General features: G+C 43.3%; 1 protein-coding gene across 1 annotated transcript; it reads right to left on the reverse strand.

Moving 5' to 3' along the window:
* Positions 1-4,038: 4,038 nt before the first annotated feature.
* Positions 4,039-10,465, reverse strand: LOC311124303 (sorting nexin-4-like). Its single transcript, XM_084198470.1, has 14 exons — positions 10,334-10,465; positions 9,544-9,668; positions 9,224-9,362; positions 8,898-9,047; positions 8,705-8,752; positions 8,367-8,422; positions 7,942-8,014; positions 7,745-7,806; positions 7,421-7,486; positions 7,054-7,143; positions 6,702-6,801; positions 6,001-6,146; positions 5,709-5,823; positions 4,039-5,350 (listed from the first exon to the last, which is right to left on the reverse strand). Exons 1-14 carry the CDS (start codon positions 10,418-10,420, stop codon positions 5,303-5,305), a joined length of 1,305 nt encoding a protein of 434 aa, XP_084054596.1. The 5' UTR covers positions 10,421-10,465; the 3' UTR covers positions 4,039-5,302.
* Between the last annotated feature and the right edge of the window lie 1,928 nt (positions 10,466-12,393).

Below are 12,393 nucleotides of genomic sequence, written 5' to 3' on the forward strand. Positions count from 1 at the left end.
GTACACTCAGTTCTATGTGAAAGGAAGAACTGGGCTTTTCCTGAATATCTTCTATCTTCTACCATTTCCTCCTGTTTGACGGCATCAGTGCAGAGGCGTTAGTAGTGATATGAATAGGTGCCAAAATGCACATATGACTATTCCACTGTGAGTTGGTCTCATACCTGTGTCTGCTTCTGTGTGTGATCTAAATGTACTGCTAGTATGTCCTACAGAGGAGGCTGGTTATCAGATCTATAGTGCCCATATCATTAGAGAGGGGGTTCTATTTCTATGGTAGCACCACTATGGTTAATGCTAGAACCCACGGGGTGATGGTACACAAGTGTATTATATAAGCCAATTATACTGTGTGTTGTCTTGTCAGTGTGTGTCCATGTGTGTAGTGCCAATTTGCTCTGCTACTGAGCTGTCCTTGTGCAGATGCTTTCTGGGAGGTTGGCATGGAGGCTTATTCATCAAACTTGCCATATATTCCAAAGTCATCTGCATTCTGCAGTTTGCCCCCATCTAATGCACTGTTGAAGTGCTCAACTGTTTTGGATGTGAGTTCTATTTAGGATTGCAAAACGTCTGTAACTTTCCCAAAATGTGCAGGTTTTCCAGAAATCTTGGTTGGAGGATTCTGGATTTCTTGTTAATTACTTTCTGATTCCTTGAATCTTCCAACCAGTATTTCAGGAATTTGGGGAAAGTTACCAGAATTTGGCAACCCTAGATCTATTGCATTGTCAATTGCCATTTGGAGTACTGTTAAGCACACTGTATTGCTTTGAACATAATCAGAAAATGATCTTATTAGATGATCGCCAACTCATAGCTAACGTGTGCGTAACATTCTGTGGCAAATTTGTTAATTGATGATGTTCGTCGCAATTAAATATATTTCTAGTTTGTTTAGTTTTTACATGTTATGGAGGATAGCTAGATCTGTGTTATTGCTCTGGGAATAACCTTTCCATAAACTAGGAAGTTTACCTCAAAGACCTTTCCACGTACTGTATGGTGGGGATGTTAGATATTCAGAGAGAGAGTGTGTGTGTGTGTATGTGTGTGTCAAATGCAGGGGCACCCAGGGGTGGAATGCGGTGGAGGCTGGTGGGAGGAGCTATAGGAGGACGGGCTCATTGTAATGGCTGGAATGGAATGAATGGAACAGATTCAAACAACCATTCCATTCCAGCCATTACAACGAGCCCATCCTCCTATAGCTCCTCCCACCAGACTCCTCTGGTGGAAAGAGGAAGTGACACATTGCGGTCTAGATACATATATTATATTTTCATATTTTCTTTCTCCAAATATATTTTAACATCAGCATTTGTTCACGTGAAGATTAGCCTCATATTCAATCATTGTTCCATTGACATATTTTTTTCTCTGGGTGATCCTGAAATATAGCGAATTATATATTTAAGATATTTATTTCAAATGATTTTGTCTTGTCCTGTGTTCTCAATCTATTCTAAAATATAGCTATATCAAAGTATTTATGAAATATTTAAAGAATAAATGGATATTGTTGTATACAATGTTATTTATTTTCTGTCCCTAATTTTCTCCTTTTCTTGTAATATCTTCAACTAACTGTCACTAACTGTCAACTAAATGTCAGTTTAGAGGGCATTTAATTCAGATAAAACTACCACACAATCACCCACAGATGGCAGTAGAAAGGATACTCTGAGGCAATTTCCTGTTTGGAGTTGATAAAAGGAAGGGTCTGGCTCTTTGGTTAACGATTTCAACAGTGCTGGTCAGAAGCTGGAGAAGGTAAGCTCAGAGACAGAAAAGGAAGCGAGGCATCTCACTCACTCCTTTTTTCTGCTTCATATACATACGGTCAATGAACTAAGCAGACCAGACCCAGCTGCTAATGCATTGGTGCCTATGGGGGAGCCACCAACTATCAGGTTATACTGTAGACGCTAGAGGCCTCAACTATCAGGTTATACTGTATATATACTATAGACCCTAGAAGCCTCTTCAACTCTGGTCCTGGAGGGCCCAAACACTTTTGGTTTTTGTTTCTACCTGGTAGTGAATTACACTCACCTGGTTAGGGGCGGACTGGGACCAGAAATTGGCCCTGGCATTTGTAACACAATTCTTTGCCTCGATGCCACCACACCGACACGCTTTCTTTCCCCCTTGAAGCCCCCATTATTAGCCATGCAGATAATTATAATTTTGTGCAAAAAAAAAAGTTAGACAGGCCCTAGGCAAAAAACGGACCAACCCATCTGGCATTTGTCTAAAATGCCAGATGGCCAGTCCGCTCCTGCACCTGGTGTCCCAGGTCTGAAACAGTCTCTGATTCGAAGGAAAGGGTGAAAATCAGAAGTGTTTCGGCCCTCCAGGACCAGAGTTGAACAGCCCGGGGCCCTAAACAAAGAGTTGAACAGCCTGGGGCCCTAAACAAAGAGTTGAACAACCAGGGCCCTAAACAAAACGAGTGTGGGCTTTTCAGTAGTCTGGCTAACTGGTTTCATAACACAGCCCTCAACCTGCTGTCTACATATACCCTAATACCCTCATAGTGGGTCAACCTCAACCTACTGTCTCCATATATCCTCATAGTGGGTCAATCTCAACCTGCTGTCTCCATATACCCTCATAGTGGGTCAATCTCAACCTGCTGTCTCCATATATCCTCATAGTGGGTCAATCTCAACCTGCTGTCTCCATATATCCTCATATTGGGTCAACCTCAACCTGCTGTCTCCATATACCCTCATAGTGGGTCAACTTCAACCTACTGTCTCCATAAACCCTCATAGTGGGTCAACCTCAACCTACTGTCTCCATATACCCTCATACTGGGTCAATCTCAACCTACTGTCTCCATATACCCTCATAGTGGGTCAACCTCAACCTACTGTCTCCATATACCCTCATAGTGGGTCAACCTCAACCTACTGTCTCCATATACCCTCATACTGGGTCAACCTCAACCTGCTGTCTCCATATACCCTCATAGTGGGTCAACCTCAACCTACTGTCTCCATATACCCTCATAGTGGGTCAACCTCAACCTACTGTCTCCATATACCCTCATACTGGGTCAATCTCAACCTACTGTCTCCATATACCCTCATAGTGGGTCAACCTCAACCTACTGTCTCCATATACCCTCATAGTGGGTCAACCTCAACCTACTGTCTCCATATACCCTCATAGTGGGTCAACCTGATAGAAGAATTTGGTAATGACTAATTATTAATGACTCATTATTACACCCTGAAACTGTGTGAAAAAGTGTTAGAATCATAAGACTATAATCTGATAATATGTGTAGCTTAGTTAGAAGTACAATGAGGCAGTCAGAATATTGTGAGAACGGCGATAACTAAAAAATGCAGCCTGCCTGAGCAAGGAGTAGACTATGATAAGAATATGTGTGTGTGACCTGATGGTCAGGAGAGCAGAGGAAAACATCAGCTAAACCCATGTACAGTGGAAAAATACAGCCCGCCTAAAGCGGGGTGGGATTTTTATATGACGTGTATGTATTAAAGATGGACTCTGAAATTGTGATAACAGAATTCTCTGAATAAAGACCTGGCTGTTGCACTGAGGCTCTGTCCGTTTCTTGAACCAAAGTCTTACAAACTTTGGGAAACGCACAGACACACTGAAATAGTTAGTTAATAAATTATCTTAACACAACCTCAACCTGCTGTCTACATATACCCTCATAGTGGGTCAACCTCAACCTGCTGTCTCCATATACCCTCATAGTGGGTCAACCTCAACCTGCTGTCTCCATATACCCTCATAGTGGGTCAACCTCAACCTACTGTCTCCATATACCATCATAGTGGGTCAACCTCAACCTGCTGTCTCCATATACCCTCATAGTGGGTCAACCTCAACCTACTGTCTCCATATACCCTCATAGTGGGTCAACCTCAACCTGCTGTCTACATATACCCTCATAGTGGGTCAACCTCAACCTACTGTCTCCATATACCCTCATACCACCATCAACATAACATGTGTGGTAGCCTGAGGAACCGTAGCTGTAGGAATATGGTAGAAGACAATATTTTTATTAAAACCATAAAGCTGAATATACAATTCAGTATAACTGTTATTTCAGTTCAACTTGGATAAGAATGTTATTATTGATGTACATGAATGATGATAAAATCTGACCTTAAATCACATTATTACTGCAAGTCACAATGTATAAATAGGATGTTTTCTTTAAGAAACCATTATTAAAATAGTGAATTAATATTTGGCTTCAACCAACAAACACCAGGTTAGTGTTCACTGTTGTTAATATATTTACATAGATGGACACGTCAAAGTATATAATATTCTTATATAAATGTACCTTGAAATTTCTGAATAATATCTTCTCCAATATTCTCCAATATTCACATACCAGACATTATGATATCATGTGCTTTAAGAGAGAAAAGGCAAAGTCCTTTGACAGTTGATTCAGTTTCTATTCCAGTTCAGTTCATAGAGGTAAACCAAGGTAACAGCATCATGCTGATAACTGACATCACGCTGCTTGCTTAGCGAGTGGCGCAGTGGTCTAAGGCGCTTCATCGCAGTGCTAGCTGTGCCACTAGAGATCCTGGTTCGAATCCAGGCTCTGTCGTAGCCGGCCGCGACCGGGAGACCCATGGGGCGGCGCACAATTGGCCCAGCGTCGTCCAGGGTAGGGGAGGGAATGGCCGGCAGGGATGTAGCTCAGTTGGTAGAGCATGGCGTTTGCAACGCCAGGGTTGTGGGTTTGATTCCCAAGGGGGGCCAGTATGAAAAATAAACTAACTGTAAGTCGCTCTGGATAAGAGCGTCTGCTAAATGACTAAAATGTAAATGTAATGCTTTCTTCTGATTGGGCTAGCACACGTGATTGCCCTTCCGAAGCGTCTTACCAGTCGGCGCCATCGAAAACGTTAACAATTCGGCTGAGGAGGAAGTTTCACACATCCCCATGTTCTACACTCTCACCATACAACCTTTATCCCGCTGATACTACAGAAACGTTCTCTTAATAAATAAATACAAAAGGATATGTTTGTGCCGTATATCTCATTGTAAAATATAGACGCGGGCTGCATCAGGCCTTGAAAGGTTTCCTTGCCTCCTCTCCTTACCTGGAGAGAAGCCAGTATTGGACTGAGTATTGAGACGCTATGCCAGCTGCCTCTGTCGCCCTCGGGGGGGTTGGGGGCGGGTTGCCATGACAACAGTGGTTCTGTTTCCATCTGAAGGTTTAAGGTGAAGTTGTTGTGCTCTCGTACCATAGACGTCATTGCTGACCCACGGCCCGACCCACTTACATCTTGTGGAAACATTCCTTAGCATTGGTCCACACTTGAATGCCCTATACAGACAGAGAGGAGAACATAAAACACAGAATTCGAACTAGGTCCTAACAACATTGGCCTTTGATTTTAACAAGCGGGTTGTGTTCAATAGGGCACACCGTTGTAACGCGTTTTGAAACAAAAGTCTCTCCTTGGACAAGTCCAGGTAGTACCTCTCTCTTTAAGTCTGTGTTCTTCAGTTTGGTGCCTAATGAACACAACTCTGAGTGTGGCACTTAAAGCAACAGGAAAAATACAGTTTCTTATTGGACAAGTCCAGGTAGTCCCTCTCTCTTTGAGTCAGTTTTTGTCTGTTTGGTGCCTAATGAACATAACCCTGATAGATACTAGGAACATTTCCTGAGTGTGACGCACCTTCTTACACATGCTGATCTGCATGACGGCGTAGCCAATCAGAGCCTCCCTCAGATCCCTGTCCTTCTGCTCCTTGAAGCGCTGCATGTCCACCCACGCACCCTTCACGTACTCCCTGCGCACACACACACACACACACAGAGCTCTATGTTAAGTCCTCGTCGACTCACCACCACCAATGTTGAATCAGAGGCACATGGATTATATGACATACTTTATCGATTCGGTTTTTTTTCCAGCATGTGGCCTATTTATGTATGTATTACTGCATGGGTTAACATGAGGGACTCACTCGCACTCCACCGTTTTCTCTTTGACCGTCTCCTCTCCCTGGACGATCTGCTCCTCTAGTAGGTGGAGCTTAGCCTCTCTCTGCTCTGGAGTCTCCTGACCAAACAGCTTGTTGCTCATTCCTTTGAAGGAGAACGTCCGTACCATCTGAGGATGGACGGACAGACAGAGGATGGAGGGGCTTTACTAGCCTGGTGGTCAGGGTTTGGGTCAAATTCCATTTCAATTCAAGAGGTACACTGAAATTCCTATTCTCTTCTATGCTTTTCAATGAGGAAAATGTGGAAATGGAATTTGGTTTACTTTCTGAATTGACTGGAATTGTTGATGCTTCGGACTCTGTGTGTTCGTTGTCATGACAAACATGTATGGCATGCAATAGAAGAGTTGGCTACGGTACAGTATGGGAACATGCTTTACATGTCCTTATATAGGGGGGTTTGAAGAAGACATGTAGTCAAAGATTCTGAGAGGACATGACAACCAAGACCTCTTGGGCCTTGCCAATGCTCTTGAGACCTACACTGTACCAATATTGGAAAGACAAGAGCTTGCCTCTTACAAGAGATCACCATCTCAGTTGGAATCCCCTAGTTTTCCTAGAACAGGATACAAACAGTAGATAAACTAGACCTTCCCCTAAACCTATGGCTTTCTTCATTGCCCCTGAGGGTATCGATAAAGTTGTATTGAACTGAATACCCCAGTGGCCAGCTCCTCCCGTTGCTGCTTCTTGGAGATGAGGTCTGAGGAGGCCGTCTCCAGCTCATACTGGGTCAGCTCGTGTTTCCTACACACGGCCCTGTAAGAAACAGGGAGCAGTAGCTTTACAGCAGACCCAATATCACAACACCATACAGCGTTACTTCCTGGGACACCAGTTGTACCAGGCCCGTTTAGATTCGATTTTTTTAAACTGTCAAAAACGTTCTACTTGGTGCATTATGCTCTTTCCTTGACTACAGGGACAGGGATATGTAAACCCTTTACAAAATATGATTGGTTGGTTGGTTGATTCATTGATTGATTAGCCATAATGTGGAACAGGACCAACCTTAAGGCTTCAGCATAGAAAAGGTATTCCTTCAGTTGGTCAGCATAGCGCTCCTCTTCCTCCAAGATATCATCTACTGAGGCAGCATAGCTGTGGACAAAATGACAACTTGATTGATTGATTTTATTAGCCAGTTAAAAATATATACTTATTTCCATTGTGGTTCCTAAATTACTTGTTGTGTGCACTCTGCATTAGAATAGCAGGTTGATTTGATTAGCCAGTTAAACATATATATACTTATTTCCATTGTGGTCCCTAATTTCCATTGTGGTTCCTAAATTGCTTGTTGTGTGCACGCTACATTATAATAGCAGGCTCAGCACAGGTTAGATAAAACAGCTGTTGGTGGATGGAGAGTACTCACGCATCCATATGGTGTCCAGCACTCTGTAGACCGTCTCCCATCTCTTTCTCTATGGCACTCCACTCACTGACACACAAACAGTCAGATCAGTCAGATCATCCCACAACAATATCACATCAGTCTTTCTTCAATATTCAGATACAACATGTTTGATTGTTTTACAGTTTTGTCATTTAGCAGACGCTCTTATCCAGAGCGACTTACAAGAGCAATTAGGGTTAAGTCCCTTGCTCAAGGGCACATCGGCAGATTTTTCACCTAGTCGGCTGGGTTGCTGGCCCAACACTCTTAACCGCTAGGCTACCTGACACCTATTGTTCCTACCTGAATACTCTTCCGTAGTTCCCATGGACTTTGTATACGCCGTAGAGCCTGTCTGCTACTCTCTGGAGAATGAAACGGGAGTTGTTCAATGGATAACAAATAAAAGAAGCTGTTGTTCCAAAGATATAACTTTAGACTAATAAGAGAAGCAGACTTACTGTGGTCCTAAAGCATTTGATAAATGGTATATGACTTACTGCTCTGACTCTGAGCAGCTGGGAGGTGAGAGACTGAAGCTCATCGCTGTAGTGTTTCATCTCTGTGAACCGCCTAGATAGAGGAGGACAAATGGCAACCTTAACATACCTTTACACAAACAACTTCAACTTTACACAACTTCAAATGTACACAAATTCAAATGTACCCAACTTCAACTTTACTCGACTTCAACTTTACACAAGTTTAACTTTATACAACTGAACACAATTTCTACTTTACAGAACTTCAAATGTACAAAACTTCAACTTTACACAATTTCAACTTTACACAACTTAAACTTTACACAACTTCAACTTAACGCGACTTTAACTTAACTCAACTTTAAGTAAAATGTATGTAATACATGTATAATACCACTAGGTGTCTGACAACTGTTGGCTGTAAATGGGAAGGAGTGACTGACTTGTCAGGGTTCTTCACCCTGAAAGTTGCGCTCAGAGCTTTAATCCTGGAGTCTGCCTAGAAAAAACAAAACAATTTAATTAGAATACAATTGGTGTCTACCACTGGATGTACCACTGGATGGATCAAAATAGATTCAATACGGTTTTTGTTGTATTTTATTAGGATCCCCTTTAGCTGTTGCTCATCCAGCAGCTACTCTTCCTGGGGTCCACACAAAACATGATGTAATACAGAACATCAATAGACAAGAACAGCTCAAGGACATAACTCCTGTAATAAGTGGTAGTAACTGAGTAAAGCTCATATAGGGGTAAAAGATAAAGACCTCGGAGGTACCTTGGCTTGGAACCCTGTCTCATACACCACCTCCTTCCATCCGTGTTCCTGGGAGCGGAGGAGAGGAGAGTCAATTAAAGTTCAAAAGTAGAGTATGAATAAATAAATAAATAAATAGATAAAAATGTTAAATCTCTCCAAAACATTCCAATACAACATCAACGTGACGGAGTGAGCTGATAGGCTATCGTACCTCAGTCAGGAAGTGGTATAGGATTTTGTCATTGGACAGAACCGAATGGGAGGCCACGCGATGTAGGAAGTTCTCCAGACCAACCCTGCGCCTCTCTACAAAGTCTGGGTCCATGTTGTCTGCCGACAGCTTGTGCCAAACAAACTCTGCCTGTAGAAATCAGACAAGGGTTATTACACAAAGATATCTATAGTAACATTTATTGAATATAATATATAATATAATGTGTTCTATTCAATTCTGTGGGTATTAAGGCACAAACACCGCAGTGTGGTGCTTGTGACTACTAGCTATAGATATGGCCATCAGCTTTAAATGTAACTTACCCTCTTCTCTGGCAAAGGCGGCACCACGATAAATGGATAGGTGACTAACAAATAGTTCCGGAGAATCTCAAATTCACTGTATCTCCTCCAGAGAGAGTCTGAGGCTGTGTTGTGGCCTTCTGTTATTGCATCTATGGGTCTGAAAGAAGAAACACCAACATCTAGATCAGATCAGGATTTGAATCCCTCTTATATTACACATTCAGAAAAATCCAGGCTCAAGAGCGTCATTGTACCGAAAACATGTTTTCTTTTGGGAGCAACAAGGCAATATTTTGCAGATGCTGGCTTCATTTTCTAAAGGGGTCCCACTCTCTCACCGAGTTTCTATGAGGTACACTGTGAATGTCTCTTGCATGTTCACTGTATTTTTCCCAGTTCTTTTCTCTGCCTCGGCCACACTGATCTCCATTCTCCGCAGCGGTGTGGATCCTTCCTCCACCATCTTTACAAACAGAGTGCGTGGGAGAAATGTGCAGTGATTAGTGAACAGAGACCTAGAGCAGTGTTTCCCAAACTCGGTCCCCGGGGCCCCACCTGGGTGCACGTTTTGGTTTTTGCCCTAGCGCAACACAGCTGATTCAAAAACCAAAACGTGCAGTTTGGGAAACCCTGATCTAGTGGACTGAATATGAATACAACAGAATATCAATACATTTAGAATGTTCCTATCCTTTGCCAATCATTGGACCTATTAAGAAATGTTCTAGTAATAAACACATATGTGTCTATAGACGTCCATGTATCATAATACCATGACGTCATCCTCTGGATGCTGCCAGTGGACCAATAACGTGCCGAGTAGCTTCTGGCCACGTAGCTCAGATCTGGTTTTATTTAGGTTAGATATGTCTTTCAATCTTCAAAACATTCATATTTTGTGCAATATTGTTACAAACAAGATTATATTGTAGCCAACAGCAGCGCGTGGTTACAATGTATCACGTGGCTTGCCTGATGTTCGACGGCTACATCTGTATGGTCAAACCAGGATTTTCTGTTTATGTACGCATCCATCCAGCCCTTTGCCGTGGACAAAGGCCACGAGTTCGTTCGCAAAAAATACAATATCCAAACACAGACAGAACCTATAAATGATTGCTTTACTACCGTGTTACTCTTGTTATTCTCCAACTCTGTGTTGGTAAATTCAACTCCTCCAATCGGCCCTGACTCTTTACTTCCAGCATCCGCCATCCTTCTTTCCAGCTGTGTTATGCAAACAAGAGTAAGCGATTCTGTGTCACTGGTTTTTAATCCTTCAAAATAAGAGTAATGTCCTGTAAACTGTAGAAGATCGGAATCAGAATGACCTTTACTCGCCAAATACATTTAGCATGTACAGGAATTTGACTTGGTGAAAATGGTGCTGCCACGATAAACAGAATACACGGGCAGAAGGTAAACAGGATACAAACATATGTAGAAGCAGAGATTACACAAATCCACATGCTGTATGTACACTTTGTACACTGTAAGGTAAGAACTACAAACTTCACTATAAAAACTAAGCTACGTTATAAATGATGTATAAATAAAACACGACTTTACAGGATGATGATGCGTTGGGGGAAATATGTACATGAAGAGAGGCAGGTGCATATGAGGATCTGCAGCGAGTACAAAGATGAATGTGCCATTCTAGGATGATAGTGCAGGATGCGTAGTCCATTAATGAGAAGATCACCGTGGACCAGGTGGCCGGTTGATGAGGTTAACCTGGAGGCGGAAGAAACGCACACCTGTTGAGGCGAGGTGCTGGCTAGCGGAGTAGAACACTTGGAAAAGAAAAGGAGAGCCGTACACACTAGGAGCTCAGATGCTGGTTTATGAGGAAGAAGCTGTTCAGGAGGTTTTAGTCGTGATTGACCTGAACCGTTTGCTAGAGGGGAGTCTTTGGAAGAGGGGGTGACAAGGGTGGAAGGTGTCGGCGATTATCTTTCCTGCATACTTCTGTCGTATCGAGTGAGTGGTGGCAATTATTGCTGATGAACAAAAGGAGTCTGCTCATACTGAACGTTGATCATAAGGTTTATTCAGACCACAAGCTTCAGCATGAGTAACAGGTGACATGACACCCGGAGAGTGACGCCTCAGAATGGCTGCTCGTTCTGACTTTCTTCTTCGTTTTCCCCCCTATTTATAAACACTGATGCTCCCTCTTCTGGCCAATCACCAGTCTCCCCTGTCTACAACACACTTCCTGTCTGTTATATGTGACGTTACACTAAAAACATTCCCTCTTGATACTAACATAAACAACATTCCATTTCTTCATGAAAAACATTTAACAAAGACATAATCTTAATACACTACACTTCCTTGCCCTGGAGTCGTGTAGGACCTCGATGGTGGGCAGGTGGCAGCCTCTCAGCAGACCGGACGATCCATTGCAGTTCGCAGTTCGCGCTTGGACCGGGCAGACGCATTCCCATACCAGACAGTGATCGAGGAGGTGAGGATGGACTCAATGATGGTTGTGTAGAACCAAATCAGTATTGTCCGTGAGAGTTTGAATTGCTTCAGTTGACATAAGAAGTACATCCGCGGGTGAGACCTCTTGCTGATCGCTGTAACGTTGTCCTCCCACTTGAGGTTGTGGGAGATGATGGTCCTCAGGAATTTGAATGTCTCAGCCATACTTACAGCTGAGCCATTGATTTCAAGGGGGAGAGATGGTGAGGGGACACTTCCTGAAGTCAATCACCATCTCCACGGATTTGACAGTGTTCAGCTCCAGGTTATTGTGACTGCACCAGACCACCATCCGGTCAACCTCTCTCTGGTACATGGTCGCCGTTGGAGACAAGGGTGTCTAGGGTGGTGTCATCTGCTTCTTGACAGACGCATCTCTGGAGACAGAGTGACTAGAGGAGAAGGGAGAGCACGCAGCCCAGCGGCGCTCCCATGCTGAGGGACAGAGCGTCTGACAGATGTTTCCCCAGCTTCGGGTATTGTGTCCTGTTGGTCAGGAAGTCGGTGATCTACCGACAGATGGAGTCAGATACGTTCAGCTGGGTAAGTTTGTCCTGCAGCAGCTCTGGGATGATGGTGTTGAACGCTGAGCTGAAGTCCACAAACAGTATCCTTGTGTATGTCCTTGGGTTGTCGAGGTGCTGAAAGGTGTAGTGGAGGCCCATGTTGACAGCATCGTCCACAGACCTGTTGGC

This window comes from Coregonus lavaretus, assembly GCF_964263955.1.
Source record: "Coregonus lavaretus genome assembly, contig: HAP1_SCAFFOLD_1721, whole genome shotgun sequence".
Classification (NCBI taxonomy): domain Eukaryota; kingdom Metazoa; phylum Chordata; class Actinopteri; order Salmoniformes; family Salmonidae; genus Coregonus; species Coregonus lavaretus.